The sequence below is a fragment of the Schistocerca piceifrons genome, chromosome 2, assembly GCF_021461385.2.
Source record: "Schistocerca piceifrons isolate TAMUIC-IGC-003096 chromosome 2, iqSchPice1.1, whole genome shotgun sequence".
Classification (NCBI taxonomy): domain Eukaryota; kingdom Metazoa; phylum Arthropoda; class Insecta; order Orthoptera; family Acrididae; genus Schistocerca; species Schistocerca piceifrons.
In genome coordinates, this window is record NC_060139.1 from 476,111,751 (window position 1) to 476,135,513 (window position 23,763).

The 23,763-nt window shown below is 44.6% G+C and overlaps 1 protein-coding gene across 1 annotated transcript in view; it reads right to left on the minus strand.

Annotated features, from left to right (window-relative positions):
• LOC124776203 (lysosomal acid glucosylceramidase-like) overlaps positions 1 to 23,763 on the minus strand; it is a 141,788-nt gene that overhangs the window by 73,697 nt on the left and 44,328 nt on the right. Inside the window, exon 3 of the mRNA XM_047251037.1 lies at positions 7,686 to 7,827. Within this exon, the coding sequence (XP_047106993.1) occupies positions 7,686 to 7,827 (142 nt within the window). The remainder of the gene's footprint in view (positions 1 to 7,685; positions 7,828 to 23,763) is intronic.

Genomic DNA, 23,763 nt, shown 5'->3' on the forward strand with positions numbered 1-23,763 from the left:
TTGGTCGAGCGGTTCTAGGCGCTACAGTCTGGAACCGCGCGACCGCTACGGTCGTAGGTTCGAATCCTGCCTCGGGCATGGATGTGTGTGATGTCCTTAGTTTAGTTAGGTTTAAGTAGTTCTAAGTTATAGGGGACTGATGACCTCAGAAGGTAGATCCCATAGTGCTCAGAGCCATTTGAACCATTTGAACAGAGCGTGTTGGAGGGTACCCTGTACCTCTGCTGATCATTTTCATTACTGTTCCACTCGCAAAAAGAGCGAGTGAAAAACGACTGTCTATATGCATCCGTACGAACCTTAATCTCTAGTATCTTCGTAGTCCTTGCACGAAATTTACGTCGGCGACAGTAGTATCGTTCTGCAGTCAACTTCTAATGCCGGTTCTCTAAATTTTCTCAACAGTATTCCTCCAAAAGAACGTTGTCTTCCCTCAAAGATTCCCACTGAAGATCCTGAAGCATCTCTTTAATACTTGTATGTTGATCGCACCTGCCTGTAACAAATGTAGCAGCCTTCTTCTGACTTGCTTTGATGTCTTCCCTTAATACGACCTAGTGCAGAACAGACACTCGAGCAGTGCTCAAGAATGGGCTATACTAGTTTCCAACGTACTGCCTCCTTTCCAATAAACCGAAGTCGAGCATTCGCCTTAACTACTACAACCATGTGCTCGTTCCATTTCATATCGCTTTGCAAAGGTACTCCTAAATATTTAACTGATGTGACTTTTTCAAGCGGTACGCTGCTGATGCTGTATTCGAATGTTCCGGGTCTTTTTTCCCTACTCATCTACACTAACTTAAATTTTTCTACTCGAACATTTAGAGCTAGCTGCCATTCATCACGGCACTAGGAGTTTCGTGCAGGCCATCTTGAACCCTGCTACAGTCACTCAATGACGAGATCTTTCTGTACATCACAGCATCACCAGCAAGCAGCCGCAGCTTTTTGTTTGTCCTCTCCGTCAGATCATTTATGTCAGCAGAGAATAACAGCGGTCCTATCAAACTTCCCTGGGGCCCTCCTGACGATACCCTTGTCTCTGATGAACACTCGCCATCGAGGATAACGTACTGAGTTCTGTTACTTAAGAAGTCTTCGAGGCACTGACATATCTGGGAACCTAATCTGTACGGTTGTTCCCTTGTCAACAGTCTGCAATGGGGCATCATACCAAATGCTCTTTGGAAATCTAGAAATATAGACTCTGTCTGTTGTCCTCCAACCTTAGTACGAGGATATCATGTGAGGAAAGGGCAAGCTGAGTTTCGACCGAGCGATGCTTTCCGAAACCATGCTGCTTCGTGAACAGAACGTTTTCTGTCTCAAGAACTATGCAGCAAACCGATGTTAAGGACTTTGGTCTGTAATTTAGCGCTTACGTTCTTTTAGCCTTCTTATACAGGGTGTTACAAAAAGGTACGGCCAAACTTTCAGGAAACATTCCTCACACACAAATAAAGAAAAGATGTTATGTGGACATGTGTCCGGAGACGCTTAATTTCCATGTTAGAGCTCATTTTAGTTTCGTCAGTATGTACTGTACTTCCACGATTCACCGCCAGTTGGCCCAATTGAAGGAAGGTAATGTGTTGACATGCGACTCATTTCCCTACAATACTAGCATCAAGCACATCAGTACGTAGCATCAACAGGTTAGTGTTCATCACGAACGTGGTTTTGCAATCAATGCAATGTTTACAAATGCGGAGTTGGCAGATGCCCATTTGATGTATGGATTAGCACGGGGCAATAGCCGTGGCACGGTACGTTTGTATCGAGACAGATTTCCAGAACGAAGTTGTCCCGACAGGAAGACGTTCGAAGAAATTGATCGGCGTCTTATGGGGCACGGAACATTCCAGCCTATGACTCGCGACTGGGGAAGACCTAGAACGACGAGGACACTTGCGATGGACGACGCAATTCTTCGTGCAGTTGACGATAACCCTAACGTCAGCATCAGAGAAGTTGCTGCTGTACAAGGTAACGTTGACCACGTCACTGTATGGAGAGTGCTACGGGAGAAGCAGTTGTTTCTGTATCATGTACAGCGTGTGCAGGCACTATCAGCAGCTGATTGGCCTCCACGGGTACACTTCTGCGAATGGTTCATCCAACAATGTGTCAATCCCCATTTCAGTGCAAATGTTCTCTTTACGGATGAGGCTTCATTCCAACGTGATCAAATTGTAAATTTTCACAATCAAGATGTGTGGGCTGACGAGAATCCGCATGAAATTGTGCAATCACGTCATCAACACAGATTTTCTGTGAACGTTTGGGCAGGCATTGTTGGTGATGTCTTGATTGGGCCCCATGTTCTTCCACCTACGCTCAATGGAGCACGTTATCATGATTTCATACGGGATACTCTACCTGTGCTGCTAGAACATGTGCCTTTAGAAGTACGACACAACAAGTGGTTCATGCACGATGGAGCTTCTGCACATTTCAGTCGAAGTGTTCGTACGCTTCTCAACAACAGATTCGGTGACCGATGGATTGGTAGAGGCGGACCAATTCCATAGCCTCCACGCTCTCTGACCTCAACCCTCTTGACTTTCCTTTATGGGGGCATTTGAAAGCTCTTGTCTACGCAACCCCGGTACCAAATGTAGAGACTCTTCGTGCTCGTATTGTGGACAGCTGTGATACAATACGCCATTCTCCAGGGCTGCATCAGCGCATCAGGGATTCCATGCGACGGAGGGTGGATGCATGTATCCTCGCTAACGGAGGACATTTTGAACATTTCCTGTAACAAAGTGTTTGAAGTCACGCTGGTACGTTCTGTTGCTGTGTGTTTCCATTCCATGAGTAATGTGATTTGAAGAGAAGTAATAAAATGAACTCTAACATGGAAAGTGAGCGTTTCCGGACACATGTCCACATAACATATTTTCCTTCTTTGTGTGCGAGAAATGTTTCCTAAAAGTTTGGCTGTACCTTTTTGTAACACCCTGTATAAAGGGGTCAGCTGCACTGTTTTCCAATCGCTTGGGACTCTGCTCTGGGTGAGAGATTCGCGATAAATGCAAGCTATGTAAGAGTAGAGTACTCTTTGCAACACCGAAATCTCTACGCATATTAGCATGTCTTCCATATGTGAGCCCGTGCGAAGATCAAATGAAGGCATGTTTGTATGATTCTTCTGCGTGAACGATTTCTTAAAAGCGAAATTTAAAAGAGCAGCTTTCCTTTTGGTATCTTCTACAGCCACACTGAAAATGTCGAACCTACAACACGCAGTTGTTCCAAACTAAAGTGACTAGATGAGACAGACGCCATATTTATTTTGGTGTATTTAGGTGGTTTCTATTATAACTTGCAGTATGCCGTTTCAAGGTAAAGATGTATTGAAGATTTATAACAAACACGCCATCCTCATCATTAAATATCAGGTAATGATGCATCAACGATATAAACCTTCAAAGTGCCGAAGGAAGTAGATTTGTGCGTTTTCGTCCTGTTATGTACTCATATGTTTTTTTTTATTTTTTATTTTACCGTTGTTAACGTTTCTGGGAGTATGTTATGAATGCCATAGAAGTGTGTTCTGCAATGTTCGGGGTAGATGAAAAGGGCTGTTTATGGACGACATGACCGACCAATCACTCTGAGGGATCTACGCCGAATCGCCATTGAGGAGTGAGACAATCTGGACCAACAATGTCTTGATGAACTTGTGGATAGTATGCCACGACGAATACAGGCATGCATCAATGCAAGAGGATGTGCTACAGGGTATTAGAGGTACCGGTGTGTACAACAATCTGGAGCACCACCTCTGAAGGTCTCGCTGTACAGTGGTACAACATGCAATGTGTGGTTTTCATGAGCAATAAAAAAGCGGAAATTATGTGTATGTTGATCTCTATTTTCTGTACAGGTTACGGAACTCTCGGAAACGAGTGATGCAAAACTTTTTTTGATGTGTGTATTGACTTCAGTAGCCATAGTTGCTATGATGACATCGTGATCACCAATCCCTGTATCTATACCGATACCGTCGATAAGGGCAGGTCTGTTTGTAGCTATAAGGTCTATATTAGCGTGTAGGCTGGCGAAGTAGCTGCTCAAGAAGCTTTTTGAAAAACGTGTTGAAAAGCATTTCACAAGACTGTCTGTCTGTACATTCTGTAATAAATCCACTGACATTTCGGTCTATACTCGGTAGAGTAAATTTATCTTCAACTAATATTGGACGATCTCCGTATGCCCAACCTACTGACCGCAGTCTTTCTTTGACCGACTCAAAATTTTTATAGCGGAACTTGGTGACCAGTAAAACATCTAAAAATTAACATGATTTCACCTAGACCTGTTATACGTGGTAACTTCACTGTCACATTAGGATCCGACAATATTTTTGTTAACTGCAATGAAAACTACTCCTTCTAAGGTGCGTAAACTGAGTTTCCGATATACAATCCATGACTCGCTAAATATCTCAGAGCTTTCTGCTTCGGGTTTCAGCCAGCTCTCGGCCCCAAGAATAATTTTAACGTATGAAATTTCCTGGAGGACAATAAATTTCGGAACTTTGTTGTGAATACTCGATAATTTACTGATAAAATTTTGACAGTTGAAATGCCTTAACTCTGAACACGGTCTGATACAGCAGTATGCATGTCGTCTGGTGAGTATTCATTAGACTACTTCGAATTACCACATACCCTAAAAACACCCATGTGAAATCCACAAGCACACTGCTACCTGAATAGCTGCTTGCTTTGTGTGGTGCACCCCTGACCTATGAACAGTAGTTCTACAGTTCTCCATCCGACAATACAAGTCCAGGAATCTGCAGCCAAGACCATCCCAGAGTCGACGAAGCCTTTAATTGAGATCCTCCACTCAGCTCCAAACCAAAGGCCCCTGATCAACTCTGTGATCCATGCTGAAACTTGTAAGCCCTACTTGCACCTCCCACGCAAGGTCAGCAGTCTTCACCACTTCCTCTAGCAGCTGAGGTTGGCCTCACAACTCAAGTGACAGGTATCGCTGGTGCTGACATTAGCCACAACTTGCATAGTATTGCACCCTGCACGCTCGAAAACCACGTGAAAGGCCTCCTCCATTACTCAAATAAGTTCCCCGTAGCAGACATACCAAGTGCACGTTGGTTTTATTTCTGTCTCTGAACCGCACCTAACGTTGGAGCCCCCAGTAGCTCAGTAACTAGCAAACCCATGCCTCAATGTGCCTGCTCAGAGCCTGCTGAAGGAATGGCCATCTGTCCACCCACAGTGCGAATAGGCTAGGCCAGACAACCAGTCTCCACGTCGGCCCTCCGCCAAAAGTGACATGAACGCGTTGCCACTCACCATGCACAGAACTTTTGGGCGAGACAAGCGATACCTGAAGTGTCCCATGTGACACAACAGATTCTCTGTTACCGTTACACACTGAGGCAGCAGCCTGAAGATGCCCGACTGCAGCCAAAAGTGCATTCAGCTCTTCGCAAAATGTAGCCAGCTCCTCCTGCATCTGCATGAACCATGCACACGTCCTACCCACCCTATCATGACTGGTTCAAGAAGTAAACCATAAAATACCAGACAGAACCTAGATATGCAACTTGATACCCTCCTAAAGAGTCGCCAATGGGGGCTGACGCCTTAATTTCCTATGTAGACAGTTTCATCACTGAGTAGAATGTAGCGATCCATATGAAGTAATTAGATACAAATCCCATTCGCGGCATTTGGATATACAGCCAGTAATCCTTACACAACAAAACAAGAAGGTTATCGCCCTAATAAAAGATGAGCTGAAGAGGTTGCGGATTGTAGAGTTTGTAGGGCTCATGTCAAAGATGTATACTTACCGCATAGATGCAGGTGCCACTTAGAGTCAGACTAAGAGTGTGCATCATGCAGCTTCAAAGGCTCTTACAATCGAGGATGACAAGAGGTACCTGCTCGAGGGGGTAGGCGCCACTCCACATATGGTGCACCAAATAGCCTTTCTACCAAGAGGCCATGGGATATATAGTGCAATTGCAGCTGAAAGTCAGGTGCCACATCATGACACTTCATCGTGGGGGAGCCACCCATACTCACACAATTACCTGGGTAATTGAGTGCCTGTGTGTGTGTGTGTGTGTGTGTGTGTGTGTGTATGACTACATATCATATGTACTTGTAAACATTATATATGATCTTATGTGGGGGTTTCTCTTCACCCTGCTGCTTCCAATTCCCGTTTCCCATACCCTACGTTGTAAACAGAAAAAAATATCAGAAGGAAACCATTAAAATGTAAATATTGTAAGTAGAGATTGAAAAATTGTAGAAAAATTATTGTTAACAAATTTTATGGCAAAAATTGTTAAAAGATCTCAAATTAATTTGTGGAACTCCATTATTATTTCCTAACTCTTATCCTATAAAGAAAAAATTACTGCTTTTAACGAACCTGATGGTCCTCTCCCTATGGTGTCCAACATTAGAATGAAGCCACCCACTGAAGTGCTCCAATTATAGAAGCAGGAGAGAAGTATAAGGAACAGCTCTAATCCCATTAGTCCAGACTTTACGAGCATCTTACCACCTGCACGTCATATTATTGGTTCCCAGCAGTCCTTATTAGCCGAGTGAAATGGTTCAGCTCAGTACATCAGGTAGGAGGAGGGTGATCTTGAATATACCCCCTCTCTAGGTCTAGTGTAACCTGACTCCAGAAGTCCTTATGAGGTGCATGGACAGGTATTGGAAGGATGGAGGGGTGGGTAGGCAGGATGTGTAACCTGACACTCATATCTGACAGTCATGGTCAAGGTCGTCTAGTCTGCGCATTTGCCTCATGTGGAACCAAATACCTCCTCTCAAGGCCAAATGTAACCTGACACTGGAAGTGACGTTATCAAACCGGTTAAAACCGATTCTGAGCTCGAACCAGCAGTATCTCAAGTGTGTGAACAACAGGAGGGTTTCCCTGGATGACCTTCAATAGAACTAGTCCAACTGCGTAATCTGACATCGCAAGTGACGTCATCAAACTGTTTGTAACCGGTTCTGCGCCAGAACCTGCCCTCCTATCGTACTGGTCCTATAAATAACGTTATTGTACATTTTGAATAGCGCACTTTCAAATCACGTCCCTTTAAATTGTGTCCCTTCATTTGTAAAACTGGCACGGCTTTTCTAGTGTAAGATACACAAATTTCCCTTTTTAGATACTTGGTTTTGAAAACTGTAAGTGGCTCATCCAAATTGCTGCAGGCCATTTTCACTCTTCTACTCTGCTACTGAGCAGCACTTTCTCATAAATTAAATATCAACTTTGTGCTGAACTGCAGCTCTATGACCACACAACAGAACTGTAAGGGTTGCTGCTTGGACTTAAAGCTTGGTAAATAAACTCTCAAAAAATTATTGTATCTTCAGCGCTAATATGTAAAAGGTACGAGGTTCAACTATCATGCGTGGCGGACAATGTATTACCTTTCACGACAAATTGAAGCTACAGATTTCAATATTTTTACATATTACATATTACACCATTAATAAATGTTGGCGAAGTGACAGTGTGCAGTGATGTGCGCAGACACATAATTGTTTCCTTTAATTTCTGGAGAAAATAAGTTGTTTCACCAATCTAACAGGCAGGACCTGCTTTATCGGGTAATACGTGACAAGCGAGAGAAGAAGTCCGTTAGGTGAGGTTGGCCCTACCTGAGCAGATGCTGCTGGGTGGCCGAGCTGAGCGCCCTGATGTTGATGGCGGTGGAGTCCGACATACCGCCGCCGAAGCCCAGCATCCGCTGGAACTGCTGGCTTGTATCCACCCGTAGGCGCGCCGCTCCAGACCGCAGCTCTGCAACCACACAACAGGACTACAGCACGACTGTTATCAGCAACATTGCTTTGGTTCAAATAGCTCTGAGCGCTATGGGACTTAACTTCTGAAGTCCTCAGTCCCCTAGAACTTAAAACTACTTAAACTAACCTAAGGACATCACACACACCCATGCCCGAGGCAGGATTCGAAACTGCGACCGTAGCGGTCGCGGGGTTCCAGACTGTAGCGCTTAGAACCGTTCGGCCACCCCGGCCGGCCAACATTGCTGTGTTTGACTGTCTGTTGTTGTTGTCTCTATTCTTTCCATAAATGTCTATGCTGTTTAAACCTCTTCGTCTGTATGTAGCATGTGCAACGTACATCCATTTGAATCTGCTTACTGAAGTCAAGCCTTGCTCTCCCTCCCCCCTAAGACCCCCCCCCCCCCAGCCCCCGCACATGCATAAGTACCTGATTACAAAACTGACATTTCGATGGTTTCTCAGGATTTGTCCAATCAACCCCACCCTTTGATTTAGTAAAGTTGTGCTCCACTGTTTCTTTCTTCCTGATTCGACTCACTATCATTTTATGAATCAGACGTGTACCCAGTCTAATCTTCAGCATTCTTCTGTAACTACATATTTCAAAAGTTGATCATCCATGTTTTACTGCCATACAATGTTTCAGTCCAGTGAAATACTTTCAGAAGGGACCTACCGATCATTAAATTTATTTTCATAATTTTTCCAATAGCAAGTCAGTATTTTTTTTACTGTTAAAACATTTTTTTGCAGTCTTCTGTATGGTTCGATGTGGCATCCCCACGAATTCCGCTCCCCGATTAGCACTTACAAACAGCGTCCTCTGTTATTTGATATACTCCAGTCTCGGTCTTCCTCTACAGGTTTTACCCTCTACAGGTTCCTCTAGTACCAAGAAAGTTATTCCCAGATGTCTTAACACATGTTCTGTCATCCTGTCTCTTTTTCTTGTCAGTGTTTTCCATACATTTCCTTCCCCGCCGATTCTGAGGAGCACCTCCTCATTCCTTACCCAATCAGTCCACTTAATTTTCAACATTATTCTGTAGCACTATAACTCAAATGCCTCTATTCTCTTCTGTCCGTTTTTCCCACAGTCCATGTCTCACTATCATACGGTGCTGTGCTCCAAACGCGCATTCTCAGAAATTTGTTCCTCGAAATAAGATCTGTGTTTGACACTAGCAGACTTCTCTAGGCCATGAATCCCTTCTTTGCCTGTGCTAAGCTGCTTTTTATGTCCTCCTTGCTCCGTCTGTTATGTGTTATTTTGCTGCCTAGGTATCAGAATTCCTTCATCTACTTCGTGATCACCGATCCTGATGTTAAATTTCTCGCTGTTCAAGCCTATTAATCTAATTTCCCTAGTATTATCCGACGTCATTCATCTACTTTGTCTTATACTTTCAACATTGCAGCACAGTCAGCAATCCTGATAGTCTAATATATAAGAAACTATGAGCATCGATTGCGGTAATGAAACCAAACTTTACCTAGGTTTCAGCCCAAATAATTGAGCCTTTTTCAGAAGATATACCTGAATCTATAATTTCTCTAAGAGGGCATTTTTAAAATGTGACTTACGCCTATTCAGGCTGTTTTAGTTTTATTTCTAGACCCTGCCCTCTTAGACAAATTATAGATTCAGGTATATCTTCTGAAGAAGGCTCAATTATTTGAGCTGCAACCTAGGTAATGGTTGGTTTCATTACCGCAATCCAGTCTGATAGTTTCTTATATATTACTTTGTTTTACATTTATTGACATTAAGCTTATAATCGCTCTGCAAGGTACTATCCGCTCTGTTTTCTTAGCTGCCTCTGTCATAATTACAATGTGACTGAGTAATGGAATGGAACATCTGCGTAAGGAGACAAGAAGTTTAGTGTCAGATGCTGTGGGTACACTCAAATATGACGTGAAAGTGGGTGAAGAAGTGGAAACCCTCGGCTAGGCATGATGGCCAAGAAGTTCAAGGTGGTGGTGGTTAGTGTTTAACGTCCCGTCGACAACGAGGTCATTAGAGACGGAGCGCAAGCTCGGGTTCGGGATGGATTGGGAAGGAAATCGGCCGTGCCCTTTCAAAGGAACCATCCCGGCATTTGCCTGAAACGATTTAGGGAAATCACGGAAAACCTAAATCAGGATGGCCGGAGACAGGATTGAACCGTCGTCCTCCCGAATGCGAGTCCAGTGTGCTAACCACTGCGCCACCTCGCTCGGTAAGAAGTTCAAGAGCCTCAATACACAGGGGTGGCAAAAGTCATGGGATACCTCTTAATATCGTGCCGGACCTTCTTTTGTCAAGCGTAGAGCAGTAACTCGACGTGGCCTGTACTTACCAAGTCGTTGGAACTCAACTGCACAAATATTAAGCCATTCTGCCCCTACAGCCGTCCATAATTGCTAAAGTGTTGCTGGTGCATAATTTTGTGCACAAACTAACCTCTCGATTACGTCCCATAAATATTCGATGGGATTCGTGGCGAGCGATATGCAGGGGGGGGGGGGGGGGGGGACCAAGTCAGTAGCTCGAATTGTCCAGAATGTTCTTCAAAGCAATCGCGAACAATTGTGGCCCAGTGACATGGCACACTGTCGTGTATAAAAGTTCCATCATTGTTTGTCAACATGATGTCCATGAATGGCAACAAATGCTCTCCAAGTAGTCAAACATAACCATTTCCAATCAATATTCGGTTCAGTTGGACCAGAATACCTAGTCCATTCCATGTAAACAAAGTCCATACCAGCATGGAGCCACCACAAGCGTGCACAGTGCCTTGCTGACAATTTGGGCCTATGGCTTCGTAGGATCTAAGCCACACTCGAACCCTTCCACTCGCGAAAGCACTTTGTCAGTGGCACTCGACAACTGAGGACGCGCAATACGTCTCCCTTGGCACTAGTGTGCTTGTGGGTGAGTTTGCATACGGTATTGCACAATTTAGGTGGGATGTTATGTATCAGTTACCTTGTTTCATTAGCGTTGGCTTTTGCTGGCCGAGAACAAAATGGTTCAAATGGCTCTGAGCACTATGGGACTTAACTTCTTAGGTCATCAGTCCCCTAGAACTTAGAACTACTTAAACATAACTAACCTAAGGACAGCACACACACCCATGACTGAGGCAGGACTCGAACCTGCGACAGTAGCGGTCACGCGGTTCCAGACTGTAGCGCCCAGAACCGCTCGGCCACTCCGGCCGGCGGCCAAGAACAATTCATGCCCTAGCTGCAGTAGTGAAAATAATGGTGGTACAAAATATCAATAGCACTTCTGCAAAGTCAAGGAAAACGAAGGCAGGACGTAACAATTATCATAATCCCGACTCATCTTTGTTTTTTTCAAGATTGATAACCTCGGTGTTTTTATTAGTTCCTGCTGGTGTTGTTTCACAGGCTTTATGCGTAGTACCCGGTGTAAACATTGTGCAACAGGGCACAGAGGGGAAGGTACAAGTAGTGGTCAACTGTCCTTGGCAGTACGAAACATATCTCAATCCGCTGGTTTCCAAAGATAATAACATTTGAAACCACTAATGTTGAAGCCTTATACCATCGCAGTCGGCAAACCTTATCCTTTTTATTAATTCTCCCTTACCTTCAATTTCTTTTCCGAATTTCCCCTACCAGTTCTACACCATACTCTATGAAGAGGATAAATAAGATTGGGGGTTGGGGGGAAGGGGGTAGGTTACAACGTCCTACTCCCATTTTTACTCGGTCCTTTCCACATCCGTCAACTCATAACTAAAGATTGGTTTTTATACAGGTAGTCAACAATGTTCACTACTTCAGAATTTCAGATAATGTTTTCCAGATAACATCATCAAAAGCCATGAATGTGCGTTTGCCTTCCTTCAAATTACCTTATAAGACGTGTCACTGTTTCAGTATTGAATTGAGCGCTGCTGCATCTCACAATGTTCATAGCATAGGCTGTGCTGTTGCTTATGAGTCGTTCCTGGAAACTCTGAATGACTTCCTGAGAAACTCTCGGTGGGCATCCAGCTTACCGCGTGTTTCACTGAGTGAGCACAATACTAAACTGGAGCGACTAGTCAGTTGTGACTTCGCGCAGAATACCATGGCGATGTTTAGCAAGTACACCATATTCCCGGCGGTTGTTTTCAGTCATTATTAGCGCTTGTGCTTGCGACTTTCGAATGATTCATCCAGTGACTTACAAACTCAACTGAGACAACTTTGTGCAGTATCAGTTTATAGGAATTTGATTGCTCCTGTGTAACAGGACAATATGACTGTCTGCATGGTAGCTGCGGCGTTACTCGTTTGGCTTTGCTTCGTGGAGTAATCTCTCCAGTTTATTACTGAGCTCTCTGGTTCCATAGTTTCAGCTAATGGAGAATATAAATTGTAGATCATGTCAGTAACTGTTTCTTGTATTTCATTTGTAACGACAAACAACTTTTTCCGTGTCCGTTGGTTCATGGAAAAATTGTGTAATTTCCTCGTTAAGCCTTGTATTCTAAAGAAGTCCTGACATTTTGAAGAAAAGCATATAAGTACATAAAAACAGCAACCGAAACCTAGTGATGCTGTTGGTATCGATTCTTTTATCCCAGTATTATCAAAGTATGATGCAATTGTAATCAGACTTGTGCAAAATAACGTGTCACATGTGCAGAAACGCATTCTCGTCGTGAGCGCTGGGCGATTCCACCCCTTTGTTCCAAAGGGGCGGCCGTCTCAGTTGGCTGTCGGCTGCCGATCTGCACAGTTCAAGCGGTCTCGCTGTTCAAATGGCTCTGAGCACTATGGGACTTAACTCCTGAGGTCATCGGTCCCCTAGAACTTAGAACTACTTAAACCTAACTAACCTAAGGACATCACACACATCCATGCCCGAGGCAGGATTCGAACCTGCGACCGTAGCGGTCGCGCGGTTCCAGACTGAAGCGCCTAGAACCGCTCGGCCACCCCGGCCGGCGTCTCGCTGTTGTCTCTTTGCTACATAACATGACACTGCAGTTCTTCATATTTCGGCACATCTGATTACACAGGGTGGAGCACGAAACACCGGCCCCGAATACTAGACTGCTCATTGTCGCCCGCCGTGTGTCATCTTTTACTTGGAAGTCCTTGCGACTGCGTTTTGTACTGACAGTACGAAAGCCGTTGCGCTTTGCTTAGGTAGTGTGAAGTAAATATCTCACAGAAATGTACCCCCTACAAGAAAGAATCGCAGTAGTGAAGGCGTACCTTTCTACTGGTTCACTTAAGGAAAGGCCAGACATTTTTTTGGAAAGAAGTTTCCATTCCAACAAAGATCAGTATAGCATATTACAGGGTCAGTTGCAAACGCAAAAAAGAATCTAGCACCGTCCGTGCGTACACCTGCTGTGACAGCAAATATTAGAGCACAAATGATCCAGAACCTGAAGAGGGTTGGGTTGGTTGGTTAGGTTGTTTGGGGGAAGAGACCAAACTGCAAGGTCATCGGTCTCATGGGGTTAGGGAAGGACGGGAAAGGAAGTCGGCCGTGCCCTTTCAAAGGAACCATCCCGGCATTTGCCTGGAGCGATTTAGGGAAATCACGGAAAACCTAAATCGGGATGGCCGGACGCGGGATTGAACCGTCGTCCTCCCGAATGCGAGTCCAGTGTGCCAACCACTGCACCACCTCGCTCCGAGAACCTGAAGAACTTGACACGTAAATTGTCGCGGCGAGTGAAAGTTTCGCTTACGTGTCTGGTCAATTCCGTTTACACCACATAGGGATGTAAATGTCGTATGACTAGGGCCTCCGCCGGCCGCGGTGGCCGTGCGATTCTGGCGCTGCAGTCCGGAACCGCGGGACTGCTACGGTCGCAGGTTCGAATCCTGTCTCGGGCATGGGTGTGTGTGATGTCCTTAGGTTAGTTAGGTTTAAGTAGTTCTAAGTTCTAGGGGACTTATGACCTAAGATGTTGAGTCCCATAGTGCTCAGAGCCATTTGAACCATTTGACTAGGGCCTCCCGTCGGGTAGACCGTTCGCCGGGAGCAAGTCTTTCGATTTGACGCCACTTCGGCGACTTGCGCGTCGATGGGGATGAAATGATGATGGTTAGGACAACACAACACCCAGTCCCTGACCGGAGAAAATCTCCGACCCCGCCGGAAATCGAACCCGGGCCCTTAGGATTGACTTTCTCTCACGCTACCAGTCAGCCACCGGGGGCGAACATATAGGGATGAAGCCCTACAAAATGGCATGTGTGCACGAACTGAAAGAGGAAGATAAGTCAAGGCATGGAATTACTGTTGACTTTTATCTGCGAGGCAGTCTAAAGGGAAGAGAGTATGCAAATGACTCAGTAACGTTAGAGCCGCGTGGAGTGACCACACGGTTTGAGGCGCCATGTCATGGATTGCGCGGCCACTCCCTCGAGCATCGGTGTGTGTGTTGTTCTCAGCATACGTTAGTTTGAGTAGTGTGTAAGTTTAGGGACCGATGACCTCAGCGGTTGGTCCCTTAGGAATTCACGCACATTTGAACATCCAACGTTAGAAAACTTGAAGGACAATATTTGTAATGAAATTTTTTAGGAGTGTTGCGGCAATGTTGTGCAAAGTCTATATTAACATGTTAGGACGCGCGCAAAGGTGCACTGAAGCACAGGGAAGTCATTTTCAGTATCCAATATAATGTAATGTAAAAGTCAAGATCAGTTCAGTAAATATACGAGTAGACCTTTGTATTAGCTTATTAGTTGTTCTTTTACTATCTAATTATTACACGTTTGTTTGTTGTTGTATCTACTCGTGGCGGGCAACAATTCGTGTGTAACTGGCGAGCAGTCTGTACTACCGACCGGTTTTTCGTGCGCCACGCTGTTTAAGGAATGTACCAATTGCAGTCATCACGCAAGATGTGGACACAGCAGCAGCGTTTGCGGAGCGTGGCGATCAACTACTGGCGCCTTGGGGATCTCCCTGGCAAAACTGTCGTGTATTGTAATTCCTGAAGCAAAGTTATCGTGCTGCACCTGACAAATGCACATATTGCGATTGATTGCCGGTATAATGGCGAGTGCGGAGGCTGCGGCCGAGATCTGCATGGCAGAGGAGCTGGTTTTGGTGCCGCCCTTGCCGCTCCTTCTACTTTCCTTGGCCGCTGCAGGGCATCCTCTCTGCTGATGGGGCATTTGCAGGCCTGGGCTTGATGCGCTGTAACGTTACCTGTGTTTGCTGAGGCACAGTAACTGGCCCTGATGAGGATACCTGCCATTTCGTTATGGAGGTGAGAACTAACCATCAACCAGTCTCTCATGGTGGTACCATAAAAGAAATTTACCGACTACCGTGGCTTCATCGCATACCTCGAGGGAGTTCTCATCATCAGTCCTCTACGGCACTCTCAAGAATACCCGCATATGAAATAGGGTTGCACTGATAACATATCACAATGGCAGGGCTAGGTTGACTGTAGAAGAAGGACACTTCGGACGATGAGAAACTCGTCATTGACGAAAACCGGAAACGAGAGGGGGACAGAGGATGGACGCGAGGGGGCGGGGGGCGGGGGAGTCAGAAAACCAGCAGGTTGGGGCGAATGTGCCAAATGCAAATTCGTTTCCCGCCTTCAAAAACGATGGCGCAGAAGGCGAGATGCACACGTTTAGGCGGAAAAAGGAGTGGGTAACCCCAATCATAGCCTACCTTACCTGGAGCATTTCATATCTTCTCAAGGAATTACAGGGAGTGGGTTGGGGGGGGTTAACAGGGAAACTAACAGCGGTCTACAGCGCCAAGACTACCAAAATACGGGGTCCATAAAGGACTGCAAGAAGGTTAAGATAGAACTCAAGAAAAAAGAAAATGAGTTCCACAAATACTTGATGGATCCGAAATAGGCACTGAGGGTCGTATTAAAACATGTGCCTATAGACGTGGAGGAGGAAGATGTAAGACTGGACTTAGTCCCAAAAGGATTGTGGTGTCCTCTGTACACCAGTTCTCCAAACCAGCTCAGCCGGGGAAGAAAGGACATGGTCAAACTTCTTAACGGTGATAGAAAATAATGAGGAAGCTCAAAGCGTCTTTAAGTTAAGTTTTATGCCGAACTTTCAGGTAGCGGTAGAGTGATATAACAAACTTGAAGATCCAGACCAATGCCATAGGTGCCAAAAATACAACCACACCAGCAAGAACTGCAGCTTGCAGCCCAGGTGTGTTAAGCGCACAGGTCCTCACCTAATCAAGCCATGCAAAACACCGTTGGGTGACTTGCGGTGTATAAATGTAGATGTAGATGTAGAGAGGACCGTCGACCCAGTCTGTGGAAACTGCAAGGGCACACACCCAGCCTAGTATCGTGGCTGTGAGGTTTACCAGAGGTTTTTGCGAAGTTAGTGGCAGCGGAAAACTGCCACCACATCTATCGCCACCTCGACAAATAACTCACCAAAAGGTGAGATTTGAGCTACAGATAGATCATTTTCCAGCTCTACCGCCAAAACAGGCAGCTTAAACATCCCCCTTCACTTCTATTGCCGCGGTACCACCTCAGAAAGAGAGCCCGCCCCAACAATCAGTCCACCCTCTACCTCAGGAGTCCACAGAGATTAATGTAGCTGCCACTGCAGGCACTGAGACAACACCAGATCCACCTCAGGGGGAGGCAGGCACTGGCAGCCATCTTAGTAGTCTGCTAAGGGAACTCACAGTATATAGAGCGTTTCAGAAGTGATGGTCAATATTCAGGGATAAGACAGGAATGATCCTTCGAAACAAAGAAGTCAAGTAAAGATGGGCTGTAAAACGCATACCTTAAGAGCTACGAGCAATTCTTGATCTTTTATACTGTGAAACAAATCCTTCTACTGCAAGCTCTTTGCTTTCCATATTTTGGGAAGTGGTAGTACGGACCAAAACAAAACAACTGTTCACTGGGCTCACCTGGGATAAATAGGCCGAAGTGAGTGAGGAGACGCTAAAGGTGGTTCACGCCCAAAAAGATGCTGATCATAGCTGAAGCCGCTATGTCTCTCTTCAGCGATGGCTTCAATACGACACGGGCGTTCAGAATTTTAACGTGGAATGCTGACAGCGTTTCTCCCAAAATCCCCTCGTTACAGTCTTTTCTAGACTAGCGTGCCATAGATGTCCCTTGCATCACGGAGAAGCGTCCGTCACCGACCGATCGATTCAAGATGCGTCAGTTACTCTGGTCGATCGAAAGACCGCGCAGGTGGAGGAATTTGCGTGGCCACGTTCGAGGTTCCCAGGATAGAAATAAAGGTAGACAACCACATTATTTCGGTAGTTTCAGCATACAAGCCTCCAAAAAGAAAGTACCCCTTACAGGACCTTCGGAGTTTGCTTGGCATTGGTGAACGAGTTATAATAGCAGAGGACTTGAACTCCAAAAATACGCCACTGAGTGTGGGGCACTAAAAATGGCAGAAAATGGAGACAGAGACGGTTTATCGGTATCAGTTACTCCGTGGGGTAATTGCTCCGGACGAGCCTACTCATATCCTCCATAAGGCCGACTGCGTGCCAGATGTCTTCGACGTCTTCCCGTGCAGAGGCCTATCTTGGAGAGCTGTACCAACAGTTCACTATGAGCTGGACTCAGACCACAGCCCAGTCGTCCTCGGGTGTGACAATATCGAAGACACGCGGTGTGTGGTAAAAACAACGTTCTTAACTAACTGGGAACAATCTACTGCTCTGTTAGGACACCACGTAAAGGACATACAGCAAATGCGGAATAAAAGAGAGGTGGTCATTTATAACCACCCTCAACTTCTGTGCTCCAGGGACAAACACCAGACTGACCAATGAACCCGGTGCTAGGGACCTGCCCATGATGTCTGGGACCTAATAGTCACTACCGGAGACTGAGGAAGGACTGGCAGCGTTACCGCTATCTCGCCGACCTTTGATAGGCAGTAGGAAATAATATTGGACCAGTAGCTCGATTGAGGCGAGAGAGGCAGAAACAGATTTTACGCCTGTTTTCGATCGCCTTGTGTGCACCTACATCAGATGGCTAGGGAACAACCAATCCCCAAGTCCCGACAAAGCCCATATCCCATACCTAAATCACCTACCACAATCACTTCATACAACCAATGCCTGTCATTAAATTACTTCCCAACCATCTGGAAAACTGATCAGGTCATAACCTTAGGTAAACCCAATAAGAATCGCATCCTTCCCCAAAGCTATGGACCCATTTCACTCATATGTTTTCCAGGGAGCTTACTAGAGTGTTTTGTCCTCAGAGACCGCACCAAATTCCTACGTGACAACAACAAAGACTCACCTGAGCAGTTTGGCTTCCACCCAGAACATAGCACAATTCATCAATTCCTGCGAACACATGTGTAGGACGAGAGATAGGAAACACAGTATTGCAGCAATCTTTCTCGACATCGAGAAAGCCTTTGACAAAGACTGGCATGATGGTTTAATTTACAACTTACCCTAGTTAAAAATTCCAGGACACGTGATCAGCATGACTGACCCATTTCTGTCGGGGAGGCAGTAGCAGTACTTCTTCAGGTGCGGCAAACATGTCAATACGATCGAAGATGCTGTGGCTGGGGTTCTGCAGGGCTCGGTTCTAGGCCCCATATTGTAGTGATTATACACCAAGGACGTGCCAGAATTGGCAGGTGGCGAAACAGGGCTATATGCTGATGATATTGTGGTCTATAAAAGGCAGATGCAACATTAAGCTACAGGAGAACCTAGGCGAAATCGTCCATTGATGCAGCATCTGCCATACCAAGATAAACCCGCAAAAATCCGTAGCACTAATATTCACAAATAAGTTGATTCCTAACAGACAGATCTCTGTGGCCGGCAGAGTATTAGAGTGGAGCGACTCGGCGATTTATTTCGGCCTTCAGCTGGATAGACGCTGAACTTTTGCCGCACAAGTTAGTAAGTTCAGAAGCGCTGTTTATAAGGACTCCTCAACGGGAGGCGGGGGCATACTTTAGAGACCAAGTTAGGCTTACATTGAGCTGTCATAAATCTGGTTATATTACATGGTCAATTACTGCAAACACGCATCTGCACAAGCTTCAGACGCTTCAAAATAGCATCATCTACACCACTGCAGATGCAGATCGTTACACGCCTAACACACACATTAAGAACGTCTTGGGCGAACCATCGATTCTTACATACATCAAAAGGAAAACAGATATTCTCTATGAGGAAGCTCCCACTTCGAACCACTATCTTATTCATCAGTTAGGCACACAGTACCCCGACGCTTCGTGTAAGAGACCAATCAGCATTTTAACCATGCTATTTAGGGCATAACGGAATACAGTCACACATACAAACAATCATTTACATAAATAAACAAAAGCCGTTTTCAAACATCATTCAGTCATGCTAAAAGTCGGATGGTCAAAGCCCTGTGGTGCTTCTAAAGGATAAAATTACAAATAAGCAGGCTACTGTCATCAAAGATACAAAGAAGAAACTTAAAATAACAAAAGAACTCGATGAGTATATAATGATTTATGGCAGTGTTGCACAGAATATGTGGGCAAAAGCTGGGATAGCTATATTTATTCACAAAAACTGTAATTGGAAAACTGACAATTACAGCTTCAGTAATGAACGCTTATATCATTGAGAGTAAGGATAAGTAGTAGCCACATATAATGGGCATATTTGTTCCAAAGAGGAGAAAAAACAAGAAACCGAATAATTCAATGTGCGTCTGTAATGGCTCATTGTAAAATTAATAAAAATGATCATCAAATAATATGTAGAGATTTTAACGCACTGTTAAGTAATACGTCTGTATTACGAGCAGTAGAATTATTTCAGAGAGTGATTGCAGTAACAATGATAATGAACTCAAAGCTATTAGCTTCTATATACCATTTAAAAATCTCAAACACGTTCTTCAGAAAATAGCGTATTTATAAGTACACATGGTATGCATGAGAACATAGGTCAATAATGATGCAATATTTGCTCAGACCACTATATATGGTGAGTCACCTAAAACAGGCACGCGGAAATATTACGGAAATGGTAAGTTTTATTGATGTGTGGTTTTCGCAGAATGGATTGGTTGTCAGGGGCTCTTATTGTTAGCTAAGAAACAGATTGTATTAATATTTAGAAAGCGTATTTATTGTGCAAACACTTTTTAAATGGTCAGTGCCTACCGACATTAACAGGCTGAAAGTAATGTAAATTAGAATGTCAGTGGTGTTTGTTGCAGGATTGTAGTGCGACTCGTTTACATGACATCGTATTTTTAACACCGACACCTGTTTGTGCCATTCAACCCACGGACCGGTAGTTCCTATGTACGACGTTTTTATGTTTGCTTACAGTGTGCTTTTGTGTTCTTTGAGTGCACTGCAACTTGCTATAGTCAGATAAAAATTACTTAACAATTGACGCCTGGCACTTGCCGCTACAGCGTTGCCGCACCGGCTGCCGGCTATCGCTCGGTTATAGGTGACACACAAACATGGCTGGTAACTTCACAAATTCTGTTAATGTGTAACGCAGAGAGATTTTGGAAGCAGCCGCCACGAGGTACGACGGGAATGCGAGATACTCTGTTGTCAGCTGATTTTAAGTGGTCAATGACTGAACCGCAGCAGCCGACGCGTTTTTTAGCACCGAATTTAAACTATTGTTCTCACCTAACCACAATCTTGTGATGTGCAATGTATCCTAGAAACCGGCGGCCAGCAATCAGAGGCACAACTAAATTCACGATCGCTTTGTTCATGGCGATTAAAGCTAACCTCTACGAACAATTTCAAGACGAAAAATTTCGAGTTCAAAGATTAAAAAATTAAAAATAAATCAAGCATTCATTGGTGACCTGAAACTACCGTCACACTGACTGCACGGATTGCCACGTTGCCATCCGATGAGCAGTCCTGGTGGCACTTGCTTGTAGATTATAGACAATACTGGTGGATAGGAAGAAAACTTATGTCAATAATGAAAATGACGCGGCGAAGTATTAGAAATTTTAAAAAAATCATCTACATCAATTAACTGAATAAAAATAATAATGACAGTCTTTTGGTCAGATTCAGAAATGGAAAAAAATTCATTATGTTTCACGAGTTTCGGACCTGCGATCTTCTATACATCATATCCATATAAGTACATAGTTCTCCCAATACCGACCATGACCTTCTTCTTCTGTGCGAATGCACACATATTCCCCGTACTCTTACGGGACTTCGTAAGAATGTCTTCCACAAGTAATGAGTGTGTTGGTGTAGGACACTACGAATGTAGTATGTGGACACACAAGGTGAGAATGTGGGTTTCGCGGGAGGCGTGCGCGAGATAGTCCCTGCAGTCGCACTATATACTCTGTCCGCTCGGTGGCTCAGATGGATAGAACGTCTGCCATATAAGTAGGAGACCCGGTCGGGACACACATTTTCGCCTGTCCCCGTTGATATATATCAACGCCCGTTAGAAGCTGAAGGTATTAATATAATTCTAATTTCGTTCTGTACATCATTTTAGTGCGCTGACCTCTGCGGTACGCCGCTACGATGCTTGAAGTTGTTACATTTATGACTCTGACAGTCCACTAGTAAGTTGGCTTCACGCAATTCCGTGAGATACTTTTCTAATGTAAGCCGATCTTCCGATCTTTGTGATGATAATAAGTGTGACGCAGAATCACGTACAGAAGAATCGAGTAGTGTTTGTTTGGTGCTGTGTAACAGACGCGTATGTCGTTAGCATCGTGTGTGTGTGTGTGTGTGTGTGTGCTGTTTTCTTGGTTATCATGTGTGATGAAGTACGAAATTAAAGGGCCAAATCCAGGATTCAGGCTCCAAAAAAGAAAGCTGGATGAGCTGAACTGACCTACCGTTGTGGCAGTTTGGCAATTACGAACGGTTCGGGCGTGACGGGAGGGGGGCGCTCTGATTTGATTGGAGAAAACCAGCTCCAGCCTGCTGTGATGAAATGTCAACCATCGAGTAATTTTAATCGACTATAGTCAGTTACTGTGTGGAAGTCCAAGCAGTAGGTTATATGAGTGGAAGGTGAGATTTACCAGTGTAGAAAAAGCCGACATGCTCATGGAGTATGAAGAGTGTAGGAAGAATCCAGTTCGTTCTTGTACGGTGTATGCGGCAAGATATTCCAATAAATGTCAACCACCTCGGCAATTATTTATCAACATTTTCAGCCAGTTACGTGAAAATGGTAGTGTAACATCTAGACAACATAACAGAAGGAAAAATGTGACGATAGAAGAGGGGGAAACTAACGTTCTTGCTGCTGTCGCAGTTGATCTGCACGTTAGCGCCTGCGTAACCGCACGAGGAAGTGGCATGAGTCAGGTACGTGTCCTATACCCAGCGCATTCTTTATCGGCGTAAGTTCCATCCCTATCACACCTCTCTCCATCAAGAGCTGCATGGAAGCGAGTATAAAAATCGTGTCAACGTTTGGACCTGGTCGTTACGACAGGATACTCCAGATGTATCATGTAGCTTATTAAGTGATGAAGTCACGTTTGCCAATGATGGCCACGTAAACCACCGAAACATGTACTACTAGTCTGTTGACAATGTCCATTGGCTTCGTCAGGCGGTACGTCAGCGTCTGTGGAGTGTAAACGTGTTGTGTGGGATAGTGAACCATCACCTCATATGCCCGTTTTTCATAGATGGAACAACGAACGCGCATAAGTATCGCAGCTTCCTAAAAGACCATCTTTCACAGATACTAGAAGACGTTCCTCTGCAGACTAGGTGGAACCTGTGGTACCAACATGATGGCTGTCCAACCCATAGTGCACGAAGTACCACAGCATGTCTTCACGAATTGCTTCCAAATCGTTGGATTGGATATAGAGAATTTGTACCTCAGCCGGCCCATTTCTTGGATTTGAGGCCGGTAGACTTTTTTTCTGTGGGGAAAGCTGAAAGACGCTGTTTGCAAGGACATACCGGCTACACCCGAGGATATGCGACAACGTGTTACTGCAGCCTGCTCGGACATCTCCATTGAACTGTTAGCAAGTCTGTTGATTAGCAAACAATACGATTCCCTGACTAACAATCCATTCTGTGAAAATCGCCCATCAAAATAATTTTCCTTTTCCTCAATATTTACGACGCAAGTTTCAGGTGATTCATCCTGTATACGAGAAGCAAAGTGTGAACTGTGGACATAATGTTAAATACGAAAGCTTCATCAATGTGGTCCATCATGTGAAGTGCACATAAGTGTACTTATTACGAGAAGAAAGCGTCGATCAGCTCTATGAAAAAAGACTGAAGCAATATCTGCTAGAAACACCTACTGAAAGTGGTCTGGAGATGGAGTGGCAGAATGTTCGCTGCTACATAGAACCAGCAATGATACAAGCCCTCGGGAAAAATTAAAAGCAGAGCAGGTCTGAGAATATGGAATGAGGAAATCGAAGAAGCTGTAATAAATAAACATATTGCTGAAATACAAAGTTTGCAACACAACTCGAAAAATAGTAAAGGATTATGTAAGATAAGACAATAATCAGGAAACCGCAACAAGAAACTTCAGCTGATTTATAACCCAAATTGAGAATTACAATCACAAAAGACAGAACTTTTGAATATTAAACGGTTAGACATAAAAACAAGGATGAGAAGGACACAGTAAGAATGGATGTGATAGTGAAGGATAGATGGGTTCAGCACTACACGGTCCTATGGTACCAACAGAGAGAACAAGAAGATCAATCAGAAAACGAAGAAGAAGGCAATCCTGTAGAAGTAGATCCCATTATAGTGGAAGAGATACAGAAATTCCTAAAAGAAAATAGGAATAGAGAAACAACTGGAAAGCATAAAATATGTGCCGAGCTGTTAAAATATGGAGGCACGATATTACATAGGAGTCTGTTACACTTATTCAACCAATGATAGCAGACAAATGAAATATAGGGTGTACATATTG